The 26327-nt window shown below is 45.6% G+C and overlaps 1 protein-coding gene and 1 pseudogene across 1 annotated transcript; both read left to right on the top strand.

Moving 5' to 3' along the window:
* The first annotated feature begins 528 nt into the window (after nt 1-528).
* Nucleotides 529-3474, top strand: LOC149337777 (uncharacterized). Its single transcript, XM_089554517.1, has 4 exons — nt 529-1005; nt 1489-1588; nt 2219-2406; nt 3037-3474. Exons 1-4 carry the CDS (start codon nt 529-531, stop codon nt 3472-3474), a joined length of 1203 nt encoding a protein of 400 aa, XP_089410643.1.
* A 3938-nt stretch (nt 3475-7412) lies between these two features.
* LOC149337776 (uncharacterized) lies at nt 7413-11986 on the top strand (annotated as a pseudogene).
* Nucleotides 11987-26327: the final 14341 nt, after the last annotated feature.

Below are 26327 nucleotides of genomic sequence, written 5' to 3'. Positions count from 1 at the left end.
TTCACTGAATGGCTGACAGAACTTCGAATACTGGCAAAAAACTGCGAATATGGAGAGCTAGAAGACCGTATGCTGCGCAGCCGCATTATTTTGGGCATTCGCGACAGAAACTTGCAGCAAAGGTTGATCGCTGAGAACCCGTCCTATCAGAAGACTGTCGAAATCTGCCGCGCCATAGAACAAGGGAAAGAACAGTTCCGCGAGATAAGCGAAGCGGCAGGATCCACCCATGACACGAGAGTTCATGCAATAGCGGCTAAAAACGACATCTGCAAAAGATGCGGTTATCGGACGCACCGTAGCGTAATATGCCCCGCGAACGGTAGAACTTGCAAGAAATGCGGCAGGCGGAACCACTTCGCATAAGTATGAAAGTCGTTGCCGCATTCACGAGGTGCGATTCGGCGAAGAAATGATTTGCGGGAGCTGCTGGTTGAAGAAGACGAGGATTACTTCTTCGAAACCTTGACAGTGCACACACTGACGGCAGACAACTGGAGTGCGATTGTGAACATTGAAGGCGCAGCAATGAAGTGCAAATTAGACACGGGAGCAAACTGCTGCGTTATTTCAAGAAAGGACATTAGAAAACTGCCACATAAGAGAGAACAGACCTGCCTGGTCAAGCTTACGGCATTTTTTGGGCACAAAACCACTTCCCGTGGGAAAGTACGGCTGTTGCTTTCTGCAAACGACCATGCTCACGAAGAAACATTTTTCATTGCGGAGCAGGACGTGCGGGTAACACTGAGTGGTACAGCAGCCCAACGTTTGGGGTTTATCAGCCGCTTGCAGAGCATTCAGCATGACCAACTCTACCCGTCAGCACAGCCTTTTACAGAAGTCTTCAAAGGGCTCGGCCAGCTAAAAGACTTCGAGTACAACATTAAGCTGAAGCCTGGTGCCGCAGGTGTCGTCGTGCCAGCCAGAAGAGTTCCGGTGGCCCTTCAAGACAACGTGAAGACGGAACTACAGCGCATGGAAGAGCAAGGCGTCATAACAAAGGTAACCGAGCCTACTGACTGGTCTAGTCCCATGATCACAGTAGTGAAAAAGGACAAAGTACGCATTTGTCTCAATCCAACAGAGCTAAACAAGTCGCTTTTGCGAGAAAACTATCCTATGCCAACAATAGAGGACGTAGTTCCGCGACTTTCCGGTGCTGTTTTCTTCTCTACTTTAGATGCCGCATCAGGATTTTGGCAGAATAAATTGGACGAGGCAAGTTCAGAACTCTGCACCATGAGCACGCCGTACGGCCGCTACCGGTTTCTTCGCATGCCGTTCGGAATCGCCTCTGCTCCAGAGATCTTCCAAGCAGCAATGGACCGCTTGTTAGAAGGATTACCATGCGTGGCGGTAGTTATGGACGACATATTGATCTGGGGAAGAACTAAAGAGGAACATGACTACCACTTCACACTCCTGTTGACACGCTGTCAAGAGAACAATCTTAGGCTGAACCTCAAGAAACGCGCGTTTTTGCAGCCCCAAGTGCGTTACCTGGGCCACATCTTCACTGCAGAAGGCCTGAGAGTAGACCCACAACGAATTCAAGATGTACTACAAATGCCAGCGCCCAAGAACTGTAAAGAGCTCCAAGTATTTCTTGGCATGATTAATTTTGTGCAGCGGTTCATTCCCAGCATGTCTGATGTGACTGCCCCGCTCAGAACATTGCTGCGCAAAGACATTGCGTGGGTTTGGACCGAAGAGCAGGAAAGAAGTTTTCAGAAGTTGCGGCAGTCCTTGGTAGAAGCACCTGTGTTATCATACTTCAATGCGAGTAAGTCTATCATCCTCTCAGTCGATGCCAGCCAATTGGGAGTTGGCGCGGTTCTTATTCAAGAAGGCCGCCCTGTCGCTTTTTCTTGTCGGTCGCTCACAGGCGCACAACAGCGCTATGCGCAAATCGAAAAAGAGACGCTGGCTATTGTGCACGGTTGCACAAAATTCCATGATTACATTTACGGCCAGCCAGAAGTAACCGTGGAGACCGATCACCGCCCTTTGGTGCCGATATTCAAGAAGCAGTTGCATCAGTGCCCTCTTCGATTGGAACGCATGAGACTAACCCTGCAGCGCTATCCTATCAATGTTATCTACAAACCGGGCAAGGAACTATTTCTCGCAGATGCTTTGTCGCGGTTTCCCAGCAAAGAATGCATGGCTGAAGAGACAGAGCAGTTTCAAGTAAATGTCCTATATTTTGTTTCCGCTTCAAAAGAACGTCTCAGGGACCTCCTTGCAGCAACCCATGGTGACCCTGCTCTGCTCCAGCTACATGGATATGCGGAAACAAGCTGGCCGGACGACAAGCGTGATGTTCCCGAAGCTGTCTGCCCATACTGGTCATACCGGGAGGAGATACACACCCAGGACGGCCTGTTATTTCGCAGTAATAAGGTAATCATACCATATTCGAAGAGAGCAGAAATTTTGTGTCTTCTTCACGCCGCTCATTCGGGAGCGGATAAAATGAAAGAGCGGGCGAGAAGTGTCATGTTTTCGCCACGCATGTGTGCAGAGATTGACCAGTACTCCAAAGCTTGCAAAATCTGCCAAACGCATCAACCACGCAATGCGACGATGCCACTTTTGAGCCACGAAGTAGCTAGCTTACCATGGGAAGGCGTGTGAATGGACTTGTTCTTTTACGGTGGCCGGCAGTACGCCATAATTGTTGACTTCTATTCATTCTTCTTTGGAGTACGTGAATTCCAACAAGTGACAGCGAAAGTGCTCAAATCATGGTGTGCGGAAAACTTCGCTGTTCATGTACTGCCCTTAAAGCTGTGCAGTGATAACGGCCCACCGTTCAACAGCGCACAATTTAAAGCATTTCTAACCCTACTAGGTGCTGCACACGTCACCTCGAGCCCGTACCATCCGCGCTCTAACGGAATGACTGAGAGGGCAGTCCAAGAGGCTAAGAAGCTACTAAAAAAGTGCTCGTGCAGGATGCCAGGCTTCCAAATGGCTTTACTCGAGTGGCGCAATACCCCCAGAGGTCCTGTGCTGAAGTCTCCTGTGCAGAGGCTTATGGGAAGGCAGACGAGAACTCTGCTCCCGGTACCGGCAGAACACTTGGTTCCAGAGACGGTGCCCAGCAGAACAGTGCACAACAGACTCCAGGAAATTCGCCACCGCCAGAGAACCTACTACAACCATGGCTCCAGACACCTGCCTCCCCTGTCGCAGGGACAGCAGATAACAACGTACGACACGTTTAAACGGACCTGGGCACCTGCTGTCTTCCTGAGGCCAGCAGAGACACCACGCTCCGCGATCCTGAAAACGGAAGACGGCTGGGAGATCAGGAAGACCCGGGTGCATATACGTGACGTAACCCTTCGGCCACACAATTCTCCAGCGTCTGACGACCCAGACGTCGCACACGACCCACCAGAGCTACGGAGAAGCACACGAGAACGTCTCCTGCCCTGTCGCTGCCCACTGCCAGAGAGAGGTTAAACAAATTGTTTAGGAAATGAAAGATGTAGCAGAGCTGAGTCACTCTGACGTCACGCTGATAGCGGCCTAGCATCGTGACCTATTACGTCACCCTCCTGTCTCTACATAAACCCGTTTCCTATCGGCAATAAACGTTGTTCTTCACTGACTGCCGGCCTGCTCACAGGCGTGAACTGCGCTACTCCGAAATCCAGTGAAATCAGTTGCCGTTATATCACGTAGTTGCTGCGAAATATAGCTGCTATTTGAGGAGTCCTGATGGCATTATGTTAGCCTCAAACTCCACCCACTTCTTATGAAAACATGCAGAATATGTCACCTAAAAGTCACAGCTTGTTTATAATAATTCAGAACAGACAGAAAATTAATGAACGCAGTCAAAAGCACCCATGAGAGTACAAAAATAAAACCAACTAACTGGAAACAGCTAAGCCCCAAAAAACTTCATATGAAAGAGAGAATTATTGCATCATAACTTATTCAGAAACAGCAGATAGGTCTTTTTATTCGTGCTTTCTTGAACCCGTGCAAAATGAGTTGAAATATACTGTCTTTCTTTTCACTACTTTGTATCAGGAATAGTGCTAGAAAGTAGTGAAAAGAAAGACAGTATATTTAAACTCATTCTGCACGGGTTCAAGAAACCACGTATAAAAAGACCTATCTGCTGTTTCTGAATAAGTTATGATGCAATAATTCCCAGGAATAGTGCTGGAAGCCGCCGCGGTTGCTCAGTGGTTATGGTGCTCGGCTGCTGACCCGAAAGACGCGGGTTCGATCCCGGCCGTGGCGGTTGAATTTCTTTCGAGGAGAAATTCTAGAGGCCCGTGTACTGTGCGATGTCAGTGCACGTTAAAGAACCCCAGGTGGTCGAAATTTCCGGAGCCCTCCACTGAGTCGCTTTGGGAGTCGCTGAGTCGCTTTGGGACGTTAAACCCCATAAACCAACCAACCAACCGACTAGTGCTAGAATCATTTAGGCCAACGCTGCTGGCACCTAGTCCCCGCAATGTATTTCTTGCCGTGTTGATGAAGTCTTGAGTTAGAGGTGTAGCCAGAGACAGAAGGCGCGCACCTGCTCGGGCTACATTGCACTGGCCCTCCTACAGAGCATTTTTTGTGGTATAGCCAAGGTAGCATTGTACAGGAATTTTCACAGCATAGAGAGGCTCTCTGCGCACCCGCTGCACAACGCTGAATATTGTAACGTTTCGTCACATTATGTTTAAGTCTAGTATTGCAATTTCGCCTAACCTATTTGACAACCAGTGCGTTCTGCGCGGATATTCATCAAAGTACATCGCCTGATATTGAGCGAATCTGGCTGAAGTAACACCCGTTGAAAGCGACACTAAACTTGCCCGCGGAGGGTCAGAATGCCATCAGGTATTGCTCCCAAAACGACGGTCGCATTTGCATTTGTTACGTGCTTTCGAGAACTACACGGAAAACTGGAGAACACAAATTCTGCTTTAGGGCATTTTTATTTCGCCTCCATTGAAATGAGGTCGCCTTGGGCGGTGTCCAGCCGTACCTCCAGATGAGTACAGATTGACGTAGCCACAGACCTACGCCGGCAGACATGCGTCGTGTGCAGAATGGCTTTAAAGGCGTACAGAAATAAAATTTCTAAATCAAACAAATGGTGGCATTAGGTGCATGCGCATAAGGAGATGCCTTTTAGCAAGTTTCAGTCCCAGGCGTTGAGTGGAACACTATTCAAAAACTTTTTCAATGTTCGAGGGGCCGCTCAGAATTTGTACCAGCATAAAGTGGCAACAACGTGCACATGCGCCAATAACTGTGACGTTATCGAACACAGCGGCTATTCACCGGAACAGCAAGTACTTGCCAGCGACACCGACGACATGAGGAATGTGGTAGTACCAGCTGACCGGTCGGCTGTGACGTCAAGTTTCACCTTAGCTCTGGCGCAAACCGAGACCGAAACTGTCAGTACAAAATAGACTGTAGTCATTTATTAACGCTGTGCAGTGGTTTTTCGCTAGTTGTCATTAACATATAGGGGCTGTAGGCTGCTTTCGAGGCAAAAATCTTTCTCTCTGTACCGGTTGGTTTATGGGGTTTAACGTCCTAAAGCGACTGAGGCTATGAGAGACGCTCTCTCTGTACCGGTTTAAACTTACTATTCCTTTCCGTCAACGCGCAAAGGGGGAAAATAATTGAAAATACGACTTAAATGCGACTACAGTCGCTTCCTTCTTGGGTAGGTGAAACGCGTTCCTTGCGAAGCTTTATTTGCCCCAGTAGCTCGTCCACCGCATTACTACTTTATCATGCAGGCGTGTTTCTAGCCCTTAATCGTGGACAAAAGCTTGCAAAGCTACGACCACGTGCTCACTTCTTTCCGACGCGTGACTGTGTTCAACACCGTTTTTGTTTCGGCGTAGCGTGCATCTCCTGCTCCTCCCTGCATTTATTGAGGCGTCTGTGAATTTCAGCGGCTAAGATCATCATCATCGTCATCAGCCTGACTACGCCCACTGCAGGGCAAAGGCCTCTCCCATGTCTCTCCAATTAACCCTGTCCTTTGCCAGTTGCGGCCACCGTATCCCTGCAAACTTCTTAATCTCCTCCGCCCACCTAACTTTCTGCCGCCCCCTGCTACGCTTGCCTCCTCTTGGAATCCACTCCGTTACCCTCAAGGACCAGCGGTGATCCTGCCTTCGCATTACATGCCCTGCCCAAGCCCACTTCTTCCTCTTGATTTCAACTAAGATGTCATTAACCCGCGTTTGTTCCCTCACCCACTCCGCCCTCTTCCGATCTCCTAACGTTACACCTATCATTTTCCTTTCCATAGCTCGCTGCGTTGTCCTTAACTTCTAAGTGGGTTCGGAAAAATTTGAAGAGCCTCTGGGCATCAGAATCGTGCAATAGCATAGCAACGAAGGTCGTGGTTAATATGGCCGCGACTGCTACAAGGCGGAGTGCGTGCCGTACGCTATTCTCGAGAGCACTGGAGGAGACCTCAGTTCTGGCCTCGCTGCTGTTGTGGCCAGGTGCAGGTTGTGGGTGCATATATTTCGAAAATTTAATGCGTTCTGCACATATACTTAGCCTGTCCGTACATTGTATTCTTGTTCTAGGGCGAAAATATATAATTTGACTGTTTCGCTCAATTTTTATTTTCGAAATCATCAAATATCGTTTGCCTTTTGCTCCAAGCAGGCCTCAGCTCAGCCAGTGCGCAACTCCGGGTCTTGGTGGAGTTCGTCGCATTTCTCAATTTGTTTTTAAAAATATGCAAACACCAAGAATGATACCAGAAAAACTGCCGTTCTCTGCGTTGTCCTTTCGTGTTCTTCGTACAAATTGCGCGCTCTAAATCCAATCAGTTCATGAAGGTCATTTATTTATTTTATTTTATTTATTGATACTGCGATCTTTTACAAGACCTTCGCAGGGTGGGCACACAATACATAAATTCTGGAAACAACAAAAACGACCTCAGGAACAAGCAAACAATCAAGAACAATTGATCAACAATTTAAGATCAAGAAACAATTTCAAAAAGTAAAAACGAAACAAAGAAATGTAGCGGTACGACATTATAAAAACGTTAAAGGTGGCTTTCAAACCTTTTTAGTGAAGTTTGGGTTACTGCATCATTAGTTAGATTATTCCAGTCTGTAATCGTTCTGGGGAAAAAGGAGTACTTAAAGGTGTTAATTCGTGCGTTTAATGGTGTTACTGTAAAATCATGGCGTTGTCTTGTGTTGTACCCTGAGGAGAACGATATAATATTGGATGTGTCAATATTGTACTGACCTTTGATTAACTGAAATAAAAATTTTAGACGACAGATGCGATTTCTGTGAGAGACTGGAAGCAAACCACTTTGATTAAGAAGTGCAGTGATAGATGTGCGGTTATATGAATTGTAAATAAACCGTGCTGCTTTCTTTCGGACTCTGTCTAATTTAGCAATGTTAGATTTAGTGAAAGGATCCCAGATTATGACGGCATATTCTAACATAGGACGAATAATAGTGTTATACGAAAGTGAACGTACACTGGGGGGGCCGAGCTTCAGAGCACGTCGGAGGAAGAATAGTTTGCGTAGGGCATTAGCTGTAACGTTGTCAACGTGCTCTGTCCAGGAGAGGTTATTGCAGATCCGCAGACCTAGCTATTTGTAAGTATTCACTTGAGAGAGAACTTTGTTTTTAGCAGTATAGTTAAACAAAAGAGGCTTCTTTTTCTGGGTTATACGCATGAACACTGTTTTATCGTAATTAACGCACATTTGCCATTGGTCACACCATGTTATTATCTTAGTGAAATCGTTATTTAACCGTACTTGGTCCTCAGTAGTAGTAATCTTTTCATATAACACACAATCGTCAGCATACAATCTAACAGAAACTGAGCTGTTATCGACAATGTCATTAATAAAAATCAAGAAGAGGAGTGGCCCAAGAACAGATCCTTGGGGAACGCCGGAATCAACAGGAACTGGAGGGGAAGGGGAATTATTTACTACTACAAACTGACGACGGTTTCTTAAGTAGGCTGTAATCCATGCAAGTAATTTGTCATTTTTTAGTACATTACCTAATTTGTGAAGAAGCTTGTTATGCGAAACTTTATCAAATGCTTTTTTAAAGTCCATAAATATAGCGTCAGTCTGCTTTCCTTCATTTATTGCCTGCGCAAAATCATGTATTGTTTGTACTAGCTGAGTGGCAGTGGAAAATCCTCGTCTGAAGCCATGCTGTGCATTAGTTAGAAAATTGTTTTGTTCAAGAAAATCTGCTATATGTTTATGAATGATGTGTTCGAAGACCTTGCATGCTGTAGATGTTAACGATATCGGACGGTAATTCTGAATAGATGCTTTGTCTCCAGTTTTGTGAATTGGTTTGATTCTTGCCGTTCTCCAGTCATCCGGTAATGATCCTTCATTTAGTGATTTGTTAAATAAGATGCATAAGTACTTGGCACACCATTCTGCATAACGCTTCAGGAATGCGTTGGGAATGTCATCTGGTCCGGGAGATTTTTTTACATCAAGCTTCAATAATAAATTGAGAACACCTGCCTCGGAAATCACAACATCAGGAATTGAAGGCAAATTCACGGAATAGCAGGGAAGAGAGCTGTCATCCTGCGTAAACACCGATTTGAAGTAGTCATTGAAAGCCGTGGACACCAAAGCATCATCACGCTCACATATTCCATTTACTTTGAAAGTATCATGAGATCGTGAAGCTGGAGTTATCTGCCTCCAGAATTTCTCAGGGCATGTTTTAATGAAGGTAGGTAGCTGAGTAGAAAAGTACTTTTCCTTGTCATGGGCAATCAGCTGTTTTAGTTTTTCTGTTTGTTCATCAATGATCGTTTGGGAATAGTTTCCTGCTTTTAACCTTTTTTTCATTCTTTTTAGCTTTCGTTGTGAGCATAATGTCTCTCGTGTTATCCAAGGGTTACATTTTGGGGACTTTTTTGCAATTTTTGGAACGAAGCGTTCAATACACTGAAAGACAACACTTTTGAAAAATAGCCATAAGTCATTCACATTTCCATTAAAATTCATAAAGCGGTCATAATGAAAGTCGAGCATATCAAGAATAGATTCATCATGCGCACGAGAAAAATTAGGAAAGAAACCGACAGTATTTCGGCGATCAAAGTTTGCATTTATCAATGTCAGTACAACAGCTTTGTGATCAGAAATACCGGTCGTTACGTAGCATTCGACGTTTTCTTTGACAGTACCATTTACAAAAAATAGATCAAGAATTGAATATGAACCATTGTGGACTCTAGTAGGATCTTTAACTACCTGAAGCAGGTCAAAGGCAATAGAAATATCAAGCATAGTTTGCTCAATGATATTATTAGAATGCGAAAAGGCAGTCCAGTCTATGTTTGGTAAATTAAAATCGCCAGTCAACATTAGCCTATCATTCTGTTTTATATGGCGCTCAATATATTTTTTTAGATTCACTAGGAGTGCTACAGAGGAATTGGGTGGCCTGTACACGGCTCCTAAAACGTAACGAACATTGTTTTTGTAAAATTTACAAAAGATGCCTTCTACATCGTCAATATCTGGCATTCTAAAGACTTGCAGTGAAGATTTGAACAGTATGGCCACTCCACCGCCCCTTCCATCTCGGTCTTTGCGAAAAACTTTGTAGTTTTGTGGTACGAATTCGCTGTCAAAAATATTTTTTCCCAACCAGGTTTCAGTGAGTGCAGCGATTTCTACATCATGCGATTTCATTGCTCTACTGGCTTTGACGTTCGCGCTTTGCACAATTACTATGAATCGTGCGGTCGTCGGCGCCAGTGCTGTGGTGCACTGCACTTAGCTTTGGACCTTGCGTCCCTTTCGCATAGTTGACAGGAGCGTCCCCACATTTCCGCGGTGAAACGCATCTGCCGATCCATCATCTCTGGTAATTAAACACTCTCTCTGTGGCCGTAGTTAACCTCAGGCCTTCAACCACGAGCTCACCTTCACCTCATCGTCATGTAGGAGTCAATGAATGAGGGTGCGCGGCATGCCCTCGTTTCCCGCTCAGACTTCATCACTTCACGTTTCCGGTAACGGCAGACGAGCGCGATTCCTGTTCACCTCCCCGAATACAGCCACCGCTGCAGTAGTATGTGCATTAGAAAGATGGGATGCGCACATAGAACAATCACAAGAAAGAAGACGGGATGGGCGCAAGCTAGCAACGGAGGTTATTCAAGGAATCGACATTTATCCATAAACATGCCAGCACTGGCAACAAAGGGCTTCAAAGGCAGATAAGGCGGTTAAAAAAAAACAAGATAAAAACACTAGGTGCATTCAGGTCATCATGTTTTCGAGGAAACGTGTCTTTCTATTTTAACGTGTCTCCTCGAAAACATGATGACCTGAATCGACCTAGTGTTTTTATCTCGTTTTTTTATCCGCCCTATCTGCCTTTGATGCCCTTTGCCGCCAGTTCCGGCATGCTTATGGATAAATGTCGATTCCTTGAATAAACCTCCGTTGCTAGTTTGCGCCCGTCCCGTCTTCTTTCTTGTGATTGTTCCATGTGCGCATTCCATCTTTCTAATGCAATACGAACCAACTTGCCCAACAACGCACCCTGCTGAGGAGTAAGTGCCTTGGAGACATTCGACGCGCTTTTAGATGGACAGTCTGTGAGCGGTCAAGCTTTTTACAGCAAGCATTTTACAGCGGGCTACCTGACCTTCTATTGGAAGCGAGCCGGAAACAATCTTTGCCGCTGTGTCAGTCCTTTTTACAGCTTCTCTGAAAGTAGATAACACAGCGAGAGCGAACAGAGAACACAGAGAGAAGAGAGAGAGAGAACAGAGCGGCCGCATGTTGCCCCTTATTCACAACGGAGGAAGGACCGATCCAGTTCCGGAGCAAGGAAACCTTCTATTTACGGCCTTAGGTGACAGTCGTAATCGCGTACTAACGTGGGATTTATGTTCTTTTGACAGCTTGTACAGATTGCCTGCATCCTTGTACCAAGTATTTTTCGCTGGCCTCATAGCCGATGTGGGCTTTGGGAGGTCAAATTTCACAATTCGCTATAGCGAGTTTGACTTCAGGAACATTTCTCCAGTTCCAACACTGTTGTAACTTCGCGGGCGGTAAAAAGAACGAAATTACGTTTTCCCTAACGTATGCACCTATGCCCTTCACTCATAAGTTGGGGTAGTGGCTCTTTGTCTTACATAAAAGAAAATTACACTATCTGCTTATTCAACAACACAAAACGTCATGTACCACCTACGATGATTTTATCCACTGCAGGCTTTCTACGTTAGCGAAGAATTAGTTCGTCTCCCGACCTAATGGACCTGCCTGATTGCTTCAGCATTAAACTTCTTATTCCTATACTTTCTTTTTCTTTCACGCTAAGTGTGTTTGCCTGTTTCTACGTGACTTATAATTTGGAACTGTCTAGTTGTGCTTTCACGAGTGGGTCAAAAATTCGACCTAACCAGGGAAGACGTCGAAAGCCGGGCCCTCTCCTCCTTTAATCCCAAGCCAAAGTTATTCCTCCGTTATGTAGACGACTGCTTTTGTGTGGTGAAAACCTCAGAGATAGAAAACCTCCAGAGTCATCTAAATTCAGTTGAACCGGCCATACAATTTACTGTTGAACATGAACAGCAGGGCAGCCTGCCTTTTCTGGATGTCCTACTTACAAGGCACGACAAAGGCCTGCGGTTCTCGGTGCACAGGAAGCCAACCCACACAGGACGGTACCTACATTTCGATTCGAACCATCCCATCCTGCACAAAGCATCTGTCGTTACATCATTACTGAAGAGAGCCGACTCAATATGTTCCTCACGTAAAGAAAAAAGGAAGGAGAAGAACCGAGTCATTTCTGACCTCCAAAAGAACGGCTACTCAAGCTCATTCGTCCGGCGCATTACCAGGAAAAAGAAAGGCGAAACAAAATCCGATCTATGATTTCCTCAGGCGCGTGCCAGAAGCGAAAACGTGTTTGCATCCCTTACGTGAGAGACGTGAGCGAGACGCTGGCTCGCATTCTCGGAAAAGAAGGGGTGCTGGCAACGCACAAACCGACCAGCACTATCGGTCGCCTTTTCCTCCGCCCGAAAAACCGGCAGCCCAGAGAAAAGGCCCAGGGCGTCGTGTACAAAATTCCGTGTTCCGTCTGCCCGGCGTCGTACATAGGGGAAACGAAGAACTTCGCGGGAAGGATGAGCCAACACAAAGCGGACGTCCGTCACATGAATCGTCAACGCAGCGCCGTGGCCGAACACTGCAAAGGGTGCGACCATCCAATTGACTTTGACCGCACCATTGTATAGGAAACGGAAGCTAACCCACGCAGGAGGCTTCTACTCGAGTCGTGGCACATTCAGCAAACACGAGAGAATGTTAATCGCTCCCTGGGGACATTCCCCTCATCCTACGTCCATGGGCTGCGGCCATTGACCCGGAGGTTCTCCACGCAGGGGCTTACAAAGCCAAGCTGCGCTCGCCCGTAGTCACACCGTGAAGAAGGGGCCGAGCCGGTCCCGAAACGTCGTGTTTTTCCTGTAGCTTACTTGGTTGGCGTCAATTACCTTCTCCTAACAGAATCATCTGAGTGTTGTAAAACCGGAAAAACGAGTGCGGTATGTGCAGGAATATTCGTAACTAGTACAAGCAACACGTAGAGCGGCAGATGTCCCATCAATGCAAAACTGCAAAACAATGCGAATTTCCCGCAGTCAATTATCCTGTCCAAGCTACTGTATTAATGATTCTCCGCTCGACTCCGTTTCAACTTATACGTACCTTGGAGTACACATTGCGAATAACCTTTCCTGGAAGTTTCATATTAACTACACAACAGCCAAAGCCAATCGCATGCTTGCGTATTTGAAACGTAACTTTTCACTAGCTCCGTCTTCACTTAAAAAACATCTATATACTACCTATGTACGACCCAATCTCGAGTACGCTTCATCCATATGGGACCCTGGCCATGTATCACTGAATAAAACCTTGGAGAGCGTACAAAATCGCTCTGCTCGTTTTATTCTCAATAATTACCACCGCACAGCAAGCGTCACTAACATGAAACTAAGTCTAAATTTGCCCCCTCTCACTGTCCGTCGTAAGATTTCTCGTATTTGCCTCTTCCATAAAATTTATTATCATAACCATCAACTCAGGATGCGCCTGATCACAGATGCTGCGCATGTTTCTGCCCGTGTAGATCACTGCTACAAAGTCGCCATACCTCGCCACAACACCATGACATATGCACATTCATTTCTACCAAAAACATCCCGTGACTGGAACCATCTACCTGCTGACCTGGTCGCTATCACCGACAACCACCGATTTCGTACTTGCCTTACTAACATATTTTGAAGCCCTTTTTATTTTATTTTTAAAACTTGCACTGGCGCTTATCATGATCTGTATGACTGTTCCTTCATTTTATTTTTTTTTTTACGTTGATGCTGTACTCTGCTGCATTCTGTTCAACCAAACTATTGCACATTTGTAACCGACCCGTGTGCTTTGAATACGTGCCGTTTTTGTTCTTTTTTCGTCGTTGTTGTTGTTGCCTTTCTATTTTTTTTCTGTTTCCTTTTATTAACCAAATTGCATAGTGTCCGTGTCCCGTGTATTTCTGCCCCTCCCCTCTACAATGCTTTTGTAAGGCCTGAGGGTAAAATAAATAAATAAATAAATAAACTCACACCGTCGCTGCACGACCGGGAGAGGATCCACCCCACGGTCAATGAATATGTCGACCCAGGCCACCGAGAGCATGACTACGCCCGGCAGTGCCACCACCGGAATGTTGGCCGCTGTTGCCGCTTTTAAGTCCATCATTGCCACCGCGGTCACGCGCACGCCAGCGGCTCTATTCGAGAGGGGCAGTTCTGTCATACGAAGTCGCGCTGCGCCGGCTCGCACCTGTGTAAAGACTGTCTGCCTTTGTTTTCAAACCTAAAGGCTGCGAGAGGAGCAAGGGCTGTAAGCTTTTGCGGCACGGTAATGCCATTGCTGGCTGACATACATAAAGTTGCTAACTGGTGGGCTTGTTAATTATACAGCAATCGTTGACGAGCCCACTATTTAAATTACGTGTCAAGTGCACTTAGGAATTTGGGTGTTGCTGTTGGTATGATAGCCACATCAGAAAATTCTCAAAGTGCAAGTCTGATTGATACTGCAGTCCAGCAAACGTAGCGACTCCTGAGCGCGCAGCCGCACCCACAGAGTAGATTCACGCGGCCGCGCACGGTTAACTCGACGGACACAGCGGAAGAGCACAGGGTCGGGAAAGGAGAACACATGCGGAGTACGCTTAGGCTGACCTTGTCTGTCCCGCCCGGGCTCGCGGTTGCAGTCTGAGTGACGTGGCACGTGCGCCGTCCAGTGACTATTGTTCGTCGGTCTGATTGTGAACCTTCAGCGGCCCCCGGTTTCCGATTTGTCCACAGGCGTGAGAAGTTCACTTTACCACAAAAGTGAGACGAATCTCGTTCAACTCGCTGGTAGTGCAAGAACTGACAGAGGAATAACAAGATGTTCAACCGGGCTAGTGGGTACAGATTTATGGTGGCGCACAGCACAAAAGGCGAGGAACCAGAGTAAGAAAGACACAGGACAGCGCTGCCCTGTGTCTTTCTTACTCTGGCTCCTCGTCTTTTGCGCTGTGTGCCACCATGATAAAGGAAATGTTGTCTGAAGTCTATCCACAAATGCATCTTTGTTTTGCGCTTCTATGTGAACATGTCAGGTGTTTTGTGCAGCACCTGCAAAAGGCACTATCCTAGGGGTTCTATGGGAGTGTCATGCTGAACTCTTGGTCACGTGGTCACCGCCGTTATCTCCACTTAGGTACTCGCATACACACGATCACTAAGAACACCCTCCGACGATTCGACACCTGTAACCGTGTAGGCATTGGAACGCGTATGCGGTGATAAATGGCGTGTGAAGTCCTGAACGCTCGCTTGTGCCGGCTGAGCACTAGATTTTGTCGTAGTGGGAAGAGGCGCTTCGGCGCGGTAACACGGACGGAACAGCGGGCAGAACCCATGTCGGTCCGTGGGTAAGTAAGCAAGCAAGCAGGCAAGCAGGTCGATAGGCGTAGTAGTTAGGATAGGCGGTTGGGTGGGTGGGTAAGTATATAGGTAGGTATGCAGGGCGTCTCATCTAAGATATCACACAATCTTTAAAAATAGGCTTTTTTATTTAGAGTAGCGCTTTTTTCGCCAGTCCATTGTAATCGGCGTAGTTCATCAGAATACTGCTAAGAAGTGCTAATTAGCTGGCTGGATGATTATTTTTGTATAGTTAACTTTTCAACTATTACTGCTGGGCTCCTTAATTGTGCAGATGCTTGTTACCCACCGCAAGTAATATGCATACCAGTTTTACTATTTTTAAAGCGCAGTTATCCTTGACGCTGTGGCTCAACAAATTTTCGCTGCATCACGCCAAAATGTGCGCGCTTCCGAGAAGCTTGCAGGCAAAGCAACCTCTCCAGTGCACATAACCGTCTAAACAGCTTAAAACTGAAGTCACCGCGCTGAGCGCAACACCATTGCAGAAATTCCAAAAACTGGATGAGATATAACTTGCGATAGGCTGTACGCCTCTAAATGATTAAGGAGCATAACAGTAGTAGTTCAAAAGTTAACTATTCAATATTAGTTAACCAGCCTGCTAGTTAGCGCGTCTTAACTGTATTCTGAGTTGAGTTGAGTTGTTGTATGCTACAGGCGGAATTAGGTGAAGCATTCTGCATAAGAGGGTGGCTTGGTGCCTGAGCAGATAGGCAGCCAGGCAGGCAAATAGATATTTTACATCTCTTCAGAACAAGAGGAGGTGAGAAAAACAGTTGCTTAGACCTCCCACGCGCGCCATTTTGCATAGGCAACAACAGAGTGCACATACCATATATGCCAGAAGCTTAAGGAAGCCCCCCACTAAACTTTAACGACTCTTTTTTTTTAGGCAAAGTGAAGCCTTTTGCAGAACAGCAATATACGTGTTCGTGGACGTGAGCATATAGGCGTATCATGTTAACTACCAAAGTGATCTTAATAGTTAACTGAATAGTTAACTATTAAAACAGCTACCGCGGTGACTCAGCGGTTATAGTGCTCGGCTGCTGACCCAAAAGACGCGGGTTCGATCCCGGCCGCGGCGGCTAGAATTTCTTTGGAGGAGAAATTCTAGAGGCCCGTGTACTGTGCGATGTCAGTGCACATTAAAGAACCCCAGGTGGTTGAAATTTCCGGAGCCCTCCACTACGGCTTCTCTCATAGCCTTAGTCGCTTTGGGACGTTAAACCCCACAAACGAAACGAACGAGTTAACTTAATAGTTTAATAGTCAACTTTTAAATATTGCAGGAAGGCGTCTGATTGCAAACATAAATTTGTAGCTCGCCGTTTTTAATAGCCACGTCAGTTTTTAGAATTTCGAAAACGCGATAACGCTCGCCGCTGTGGCTCAACAGATGTAGATCGTTAGTCGCGCAACGGTGGCCGCAGCTGGCAAAGGACAGGATTGATTGGAGAGACGTAGGAGAGTCCTTTGGCCTGCCGTGGGCTTAGTAAGGCTTATCATGATGACGAATAGCGCAATTCGAAAATCGCTCGAATGAGGAGAGCGGCGAAGCGACGTCCATCAAATATCACCACTCCGTGGAGCACGTTCCGAGTCACATTCTTGCTTCGCCCACGCTGGCGCCGCGGTGTGACGAGCAACGTGATTATCTACCACAAACTGCCAGTCCCAGCTTGAGTAAGCCATCAATCGGCAGCCGAACCCTCAAACAGCGCACACATAGCCGTCTAAGGGGACCGTTTGTGGAGTCTATGATTTTTATCATGGGAACCGGCTCGTGCTACTCTGGATATTCTGGCCAGCGGTCTCGGGGGCCGCTCCAAATTAAGACGCGTTCTTTATGTCTTCAGCGTTCCTCCTTAAAGCAATGAGGCAATCGCTTTGCAGTGTGTTCTCGCAGGAAGCAGCAAACGTGGAGAGAACGCCTCAACTCGGCAAAGGTTACATCAGGCCGCTCTACACCATTGAGCAGCGTTTGATCAGTGCGACAGTGTAGTGGCCTTGTGCGTCAAAGCGACAACGCTTCTCACCGTACTCTCGAAGGCAATTTGAGCGTGTAGCTTTCACCATCCATTACTCTTTCTTTAATCCTTAATCCTTCTTTAATTATTCATTCTTATGTTTTCCGTGCACTAATCACCAAGCTATAACATGAAAACCAATCGTCGAGTTTCCTTGAAATCCTCTTTGAGAGAATAACCACTATTTCATAGCAATTATCCAAAATAATGACGACAGTGTGTACTGCGTAGGTCAAAAACTTCCTATTCTTATCAATTATGAAAGAATACTTTATATACATATAACTGTGTATGAGGTCCCAAAAAGATGCCCTGGAGAACAACAACCAAATAAGATTTAAATCCGAAGGACCTGCTGTCTATTGATAGTGAAACAATCTTTAAAAACTTGTATTGCTAGCTACAAGTGCAGATGTTCTCTCTTCTGCTGTTCTAGCATTGTACTGCGTAGGTACAGCCGGCCAAATCTTTAGCTGGCGTGCGCGACGACCGCGTTTTCCGTACTCCTGCAGCGTATGACGGCGCAAACTTCCTAAGATATCAAATCTAAGCACAGGCTCATTAAACCCCTGCTTAATATTGAGCTTTCCTCAAGTTTGCTTCGTCAGTAAGCGCAGGATCGCAGAAAAAGCGGCCGTCGCGCACGCCAGCTAAACATTTAGCCGGCTATACTGCGTTTTTATCTTGAATGTTAGGGAAAGATGAGTGTGCTTACACTGTTCTGTTTTTATTGTATCAAAATATTCGCACTGTATTCTGTGCTGCGAGCAGATCAGTTCCATTTTAGGAGCGTTTATATTTGGCACAGAATTGATGGCGCTGGTCTGTTGTTTCTTATGTTGACATTTTTGTTGTTTACGCTATTTCTATCTTAGTACTAAGCCAGCGGTTATATTTGTGATAGCTTTATAAATGAAACTAATTATTCAACCTCGAGCTTTGATTATGACAGGATGATCCAGACAATTTTTAATCAAGCATAACATGTACCATACCATTCTAATATTTTGATTAAAGTAGTTTGGTTAAGAATTTCGGCAAAATTGCAAAATCTTCAAAAGTGGTCAACACGTACTGTTTTTCCTCAAGCTTATGCAAATTTAATTCAGTTTGATCATGCGGGGCGAGCTTGCTAGGACATTAAGGTTGTAGTAATGCATTTCTTATCCCTGAATCCAAATGGATGTTAGTGGATTGCATTTTGGAGAAATTATAGAAGATAGGCGAAAGTTCCAAACTGGTTTATAAATTAGCTAATTAGTATCTGTCGTATTTTTTGGTGGAGAACGCAATCCTTGACGCAATGAAGCTTTTCCGGTGCCCTTGTTATTCAATTATTCGAAAATACCAACTAGAGGGACCACAATAACGGCACAAATGAAGTTGGCCTCGCGCGCTTGAATATTAAAGTTGTCAGTGTGACCTGTATTTCCTAACTTCACAATTATAAAGAAAACTTCTCTTTCCTAAATGTATCATAGAAACATAACGAAGCAGAAGTACAAAAACGCGCAGCTGCCGCACACAAAAATGTGCAAGATCATTTCGTTGTATCATTTCGTTGTTGTCATTCTTCCCCTGGGAGCCTGCGTTGGGCTCATTAGCAGTGCGCAACAGCTGCAGCCGATTTTTTGCAAACGTAAGCCTTAGGACGTCCCACAAACGGGATGCTGACACTGGAGTTGCTCTCTTTATCTTCCCCTCAAAGTGGGTAACATTGCTACACGGGTGCAGTGCAGAGTCAGAGGTGACACCGAGGAGCCGACCTTCAGAACAGAGCCCTGTAAGAACCGTGAGCGCCGCTCATTTTCACAGCCTCCGACCATGAGACGATTTCCCTCACTCGGTGCCGTCATTCCCCAGCTGCGCCGCTGCGCGCCCGCAGTGTCTGGCGGAGCGTCGAGGAATACAGAGGGCTCTACTCATCGGCTTGCGCGTTGCGTCGACTCTCCGGGACGCGTGCGAGTTGAGAAGGTGCAGCTGGAACGGGTGAGTCGGCGACACTACTGCCGAGACGTGTGCAGGAAACCAGCAATAGAGAATGCAACCTGCCTCGATTCTCTTCTTTTACCGTTTTTCATTCAATAGCATATAAATACCAGCGCATATAAAGCATATAAACAACACCGCTACAGGACATTCGAGACAGGTACAGGCAATCTGGCGCTGCACCGGCGGAAATGCACCATCAAAGACCGAACTACAGGGAAAGAAGAGCAGTGCACTCCGTACTTGGCCAGCTGTTCGGTAATCAGCAGGCACTCGGACCAGATAGTGCGGGAGATCAAGGAGGCTGCTGAGAGAGCCGGGCTGCAAGATAATCGTGTTAGCGTGCTTTCAATCGCTCTGTCAGATGTGGAGTTGCTGTTCTTGAAGAAGTGACAAGCAAAGGTATTTCCTTTTTGTGGTTTGTCAGCGCTTGTGTGTCCTCGTTCTTCGTCGCGTGTCTTGCTGGTTTACGCTGGTATTTACATGTTATGGATCGCCAACTAGCCCGCACTCTTACCCTGCTGCCATTCAGTAGAGCACTCTTCCCCGCAATACATAGGTACTCGGTAGCAATGATCCGGTGACCGCAGTTGGCGCACGACAGATTTATTTCGAGCTCACTGAGAGAGGCCTTTGTCCTGTTGTGGACAATAATGGTGCATTATGTTTATTGCAGCCAAACATTTTCTTTCTGGTTTTATATTTTCAAATGGGCAGCTTTATGATGATAAAATCAAGCTTCTTTTGGGAAGGTTAGAAAATGCTTCTGCTCTGGGTTATTGCACCTCTTGTATATTTACACAATCCATTGATTTGCTATTTAACTCAGGGTATGCAGGCTTTCTTTGATGCTCTAGGTTTAGGCCCCTGTTTTGTGATTAGAAGACGCAAGTAAAAGACAGGTTTACGGAAAAGAACACGCGAACTAGTATTTTTCCTTTTGAACATGACGTTTTCTCATTTGCTGCTTGTTTAACATTCTCGTACGTTTCACTTTTTTTCCTCAATTTTTCTTACGATTCTATTCAATTGTGACTGTAACGTCCGTAATTTTATTCTCTCGTATTCGTGTCAGTTTCTTCTCTATTCTCGCCATTCAAGTACCGGATTCAGAACGAGAAGACATTTCATACAGGCAGGAACCATAGTAAGTGCACTAAACCCAACATTCCAAAAATAAAAAGAAAATTTATTACAATATCAATCAAGCATAGCGGAGACGGAAGCGTTGGCGCATTACTGCGGAAATGTCTCATGAATAAGCGCAAATATGAAAACATAGTACCAGTGTCATTTTGCGAGCCGTGTGCTTCAGTGAAACGAGATCAAGTCAGGAAGTCACCCTGTGTGCAACATATGAAGTGTAGTTGATATATGCGTTTCTTGTACTCAAGTAACATAAGCACCGCTATATCGTGGTACTTGATATTTCGGGCTTAAGTCTACCATTAACTTTCTTTCTGCCACCTCATTCGATAAGATGTTCAACGGGTTCTCGGTGCTTTAGAAATCCTGTTTTCCCAATTATGCCATCCACATTGAAGTCAACAGGTATGCTTTCGTTTATTTTCTGACATTAAGCACACCCTTAAAGAAGCCCCTATTGACGTTAAAAGACTTCTATACGCAGTGCTATTACATAAAAACTTCCGAAACTTGAATTTGCGTCCGTTATATGGGGTCATGACCAAGCGCACTTAATTACAGCGAAGTCTTGCAAAATCGTGCTGTGTGTTTCATCTTCTCTGATTATTCACGCTACTCCAGTGTGACACTAAGGCCATTTTTTTTACCTACACTGGCTATACTAGTGTAGCCAGTGTATTAGGATTTCATAATACACTGGCTATACTAGTGTAGCCAGTGTATTAGGATTTCATAATACACTTGCTACACTAGTGTTGCCAGTGTAGGTAAAAAAATTGCCTAAAAAACCGCCCTCAGTTTGAAGACATTGTGAACCGACGCGAGATATTCGGATCAACTCTTGTCCATGTTGTACCATCATCCACTTCATCGTGAGGATCGTGATGAAGCTCAGCAAACGTACCTAACAAGGCAGAAAACTTAGTGTGAAAAATAAAATAGATGTCAGCTAAGGTGGAGTCACCGATTTCCAGGCAGTTATGTTCCCGATGAGTCTGCAAAAACCAGGATTTTACAATAAAACTGCCCCAAAGCGATGGGCTGTTACACAGAGTTTTGGGTAGGTCGTAGTTCAGAAATAACGGAATAGAAATAGTGGTGCCTCAAAAGGTACTTAATGCCGTAACGTAGCAGCACCTATACAAATTTGAATTATTCTTCTTTATCAAGGTGCTCAGCAGAGAATCCAATATAAGTATCGAGGTTTTAAAACTGATAAAGCGGTGGTTAATTGTTTCTTCAACGTCACAGAAGATAACTGTTCACAAACAAGAAAATGCTTTTTATCCGCAGCCATGTTTTTACTAGCATTGCATGTGTTTGTAGCTCTTAGTAGAAAGTTTTTGTTCATGACGAGAAGGACAGTGTAGCGGCTTGTACAAGTTCGTCGGGTCCTAGTACGTTCATGGAAGACAGTTGGGCTAGTTGGTGTGAATTCGTTAGTGACTGCGACAGGCTGAAGTACATAAAGGGGTCCACTGTTTGAGCAAAATGCAAAGCAATCTGATTTTAGTGCAATTGTTTCGGCTCCATTACAAAGTCAGCAGAAAAACGCTCCAGAAGGAAAGCAACAGCGAAATACGCCGCGTCTCTAAAGCGCCTAACAAGGATGCTCGATAAAATTAGAGAAAGCAATGAGAGTGGCAGCATTAATTAAATTCCACACTGACAGGTATCAAGATATAATCTTGATGCCTGTCAAGGCTTCAAAGGCGAATTCCCGCAAAATCGCTGCAGAAACTCCCAGAGAGCGCTGAATTTAGTCTACTGCACTTGCAGAACCTGCTTCATTTTCACGGTCAAAAGCAACTTATAGACAAGAGCCCCTGCAAAATATTGCACGCCCATTTCCCATATAAGTAATAGCTGACCACTTTAGAGTGCGAATGCGTTCGTTCTACTCATATGAAAAACTACTAATTGTCTTATCTCGCATAGCGAGCATAAGTACCTTGTGTTGATCACGTGGGGTTTTCGGTTCTCATCAGTCCAAAATAAATAAATAAATGTAGGTCTTTAACAGAACAGCTCAGTTTGCTTTCAGTGCAAAACCATTCATACCCTCATCAACACCGACCAAGGATGTTGCCAACTTTGCATCTTGTGCTGTCGCCTAGCAACAGCGACGCCAGGTTAAGTTAAATAAAAAGTGAAATTGATATCCACGACTGGGAGTCGTACTCGCGGCAGCGCGAACCGATAAGCTTCTCAGGCGCTGCGCGAGAGCGTCAGGCTGCCACCGCGTTTTTCAACATGGTACTGATTACAATAATACAATCTTCTATGTACGTGAGCTATGTATATACAAACTTGGTAGGAAGACAGCGCAAAAAACGACAACCACTGGGGAGGCGTCAAAAGGCGGCTGCTTCTGAACGCGCGAAAGCCAAACCAGAGGTGGTGCCTTACATTCATAAGGTGTCACATAACCTGAAAAAAGTGGCCAGCAGGCATAATGTTCCGCTAGTTCTCTGTGCGCCAAAAAAGTTGGCTAGCCTGTGCCGCCGCATATGCGCTGAGGGCGAGCGTGGTTGCAAAAAGCAACATGAAGAAGCATTTGTGAGATATGCCGTAGTAGTGGTTTACTTGATCCCCTTGTCCTGCGGAAAATGCTATATCGGGCACACAGGGCGTTGCCTTAATGACCGTTTAAGGGAGCACTCTCAAAATATAATAAAACAAGAGCATAGTGGTGTTCTGGGCCAGTTGGTAAAGCATGTTTAAGGGAGGCGTAGCGCGAAAAAAGACAGGGACGAGAGAGACACAAGACACAGGACCAGCGGACAGGACAGGACAGGACCACAGGACAGTACATTTCATTTATAGCTATGCACCATCTAGCCCAAACAGAAGTTTTGTTAAATTATCTAGCGCTTCGTTACAACTGAAAAATATGAAGCGAATTTCCGAGCTCGAGGAACCAAACGCGCATGCCCAGCAACAACCGATTAGATGAAGCGGAAAGATAAACCTGACCTAGCACAACTCGAACACGACCTAATCACCATGACGGGAGCTGGACAGCCCCGTGCCACACCTTCGAGCGGTAACGCGAAAGCGACTACTTAAAATTTAGAAAGATGGATTCCTTTCGAAGCAGAACTACCGACGTTTCACTGATGCACTTATCTCTGCCCAGCTTATGAATGAATGAAGCCTCAAGAACCTCCCTTGCTAGCTGTTCTTTAGAGCGACCAAGAACTTTAGTTTTCCCGAAAAGCGGATGACAACCGCAACTTGAGCAATGCTTAGGCAGATTCTTACTTCTGTCTGATCTGATGGACCTAGCATGTTCTCTTAGGCGATCATTGAGGCAACGACCGCTTTGCCCTACATAAACACGGCCACAGCATAAAGGGATCTCGTACACAACACCTACTTCGCACTCAACAAACTTAGTAACATGATTAACGCTGCAAGCCGGTTTCCTCTGGCTTCGACTTGAAAGTGCACAAAGGCTCGACAATTTGCGAGAAGCGAGGAGGAAGTTTGGTGTGGACGTCGTCTTCACGGCTCCTCGCAAATTGTCGAGCCTTTGTGCACTTTCAAGTCGAAGCCAGAGGAAACCGGCTTGCAGTGTTAATCATGTTACTAAGTTAGTTGAGTGCGAAGTAGGTGTTGTGTACGAGATCCCTTTAAGCTGTGGCCGTGTTTATATAGGGCAAAGCGGTCGTTGCCTCAATGATCACCTAAGAGAACATGCTAGGTCCATCAGATCAGCCAGAAGTAAGAATCTGCCTAAGCATTGCTCAAATTGCGGTTGTCATCCGCTTTTCGGGAAAACTAAAGTTCTTGGTCGCTCTAAAGAACAGCTAGCAAGGGAGGTTCTTGAGGCTTCATTCATTCATAAGCTGGGCAGAGATAAGTGCATCAGTGAAACGTCGGTAGTTCTGCTTCGAAAGGAATCCATCTTTCTAAATTTTAAGTAGTCGCTTTCGCGTCACCGCTCGTAGGTTTGGCACGGGGCTGTCCAGCTCTCGTCATGGTGATTAGGTCGTGTTCTAGTCGTGCTAGGTCAGGTTTATCTTTCCGCTTCATCTAATCAGTTGTTGCTGGGCATGCGCGTTTGGTTCCACAAGCTCGAAAATTCGCTTCATATTTTTCAGTTGTAAGTTAGCGCTGGTCCTGTGTCTCTCTCGTCCCTGTCTTTTTTCGCGCTACGCCTCCCTTAAACATAATAAAACAAGATAAGCTCGCCAACTTAGCGAAGCATGTTTTGGCATGCAAGTGCGTACCCGATTTCAAACAAGCGAAGATTCTGGGCAGGAGTTTTTCCACAAAAGCAAGACTTTTGCTTGAAGCTTTCCGTATCGACAAGAAGGCATTAGCGATCTATCTATAAGCCTGTACTCAGCGGAGCGCGGTTTTTTGGAAGAATTTTTGATAACAATCTTTGTAACAGATTTTACTTCCTTGCCTGGTCGTGTGGTGTGTCATGCGCGGTTCTTTCTTTTGCATTTTTATTTTCTCTACTTCCTTTTTCCTTCTTGCAATCTGTCTCTGACAATAGCTACATTTACAGCTGAAGAGGTCACTAAACCTTCCTTATCTGTTAGTCTACGATAGCTGGCGCTGCGAAGTGTGACATGTGATGTGACTGGCTGGTTATATAAATGTGACTTGATGACAAAATAAATCAGTTGATATTGGCGTTCTTTTGTGTCTTGTCCTCCCCTGTAGTTGTCGTTTTTTGCGCTGTCTTCCTACCAAGTATGAATAACCAAGTATTTATTTATGTTCAAACCATGAATAAAACGATCGCACATCGACACAATGAATAATACGCCTTGTGTTAAACTACAACCCACTCTCCTGCCGTGCATTGCACACCCTCTTCTTCGTCCACTAATACTGCCCGTGCGTTCGCACTACAATCGCTTTACCCACGTTAAAACGCTGGACAAAGGTGCTGGCACTTTATGATGACCAAATCAACCATTACAAGAACCTTTCTGGGTTGTTCGGCTTTTTGGCAGTTAAACCACCTTAGCTTTTGTCTAGCAAGTGATTCGCTCGCGAAGTAGTGCGATCTGTTTCGCGTGCCCATCTCGTCACCAGCTCACGATACTCTCACGGGGTTGCGACCACACCGTGAACAAAAAAACGAGGAGACAGAAGGGGCTCTGAAACAAATTCTTGGTTGGTCTGAGTTGCACCCACAAATAAATTAGTCATCATAAAACGAGCCAAAAGTCGCAACACTAGGAAAAGGAACACGATAGAGTACGGGACTAGCAACTTAAATTTTATTGAAGGAAAGAAGCAAAACACGCACAAAGACTCGCGCGCACATAACCAAAAGCAGTGAATCAGGTGACAACAAAGGACAATGAAGGTTGTGTGAGTACATTTATCTAAAAAAGCGAATTCCTTCCGGTGAGGGTTGACAGACGGCTCTGCCGCACATGCGTCCTTAGCCTTACCGATATAATACCTCTCAGCTATTTCCCTGCATATCCGTTTGTCACTTCCATACACCACTGAAATGTCATAGAAATCGGGCGTTCAAATGGGCGGGTCGCCGTTTGATTACATCCGCGAGATTGGCAGTGCAGTCTCAGATTAGGAGTCGCATTCCGCAGCAACGAGTTAAAGTACCAATTCAGGCACACATTGAGACACCTGCCTGTCTGCCATTAGCAATTCCTTCCACAATGCAGCGGAATGGGATTAACCACATTCTTGCAACTGGTGAACATAGATTAATGGCATATTGTGCACTGCGATCTTATTCCCCCGGTTTTTTCAATGTTCCGTTGAAAAGCAGCGCAAAGGTCTAAAACCCTGTTGTGAGCTGTGAAAACAACAGTAAAGTCATGCTTTTCCGCGACATTCTTTAGTCGGTGCTAAATACCGTGAAGGGGAGGTATAGCAGCCGCCTTTCGACGCCGCGCAAGCACCTCCAGCCTTGTCTCTTGTTCTTCTTTTCTCTCAGTGTCGTGTCTTTTAGCTGGTTTCAAGGTGGCTCAGTACCAACTCACTCAGTCGTCAGCCATTTCATAAAGAACTGCAGAATTCGGGGACGGCGATAGGAACACCTTAAGGAAGGTAATAAACAGCGCAAAAAACAGGGACAGCAGAGAAGACACAAAC

This window comes from Amblyomma mixtum, chromosome 7, assembly GCF_055824585.1.
Source record: "Amblyomma mixtum isolate Tamu chromosome 7, ASM5582458v1, whole genome shotgun sequence".
NCBI classification, from domain to species: Eukaryota; Metazoa; Arthropoda; class Arachnida; order Ixodida; family Ixodidae; genus Amblyomma; species Amblyomma mixtum.
The sequence above is the reverse complement of the archived record's forward strand: the minus strand, read 5'-3'. Positions and strand labels throughout refer to the sequence as shown.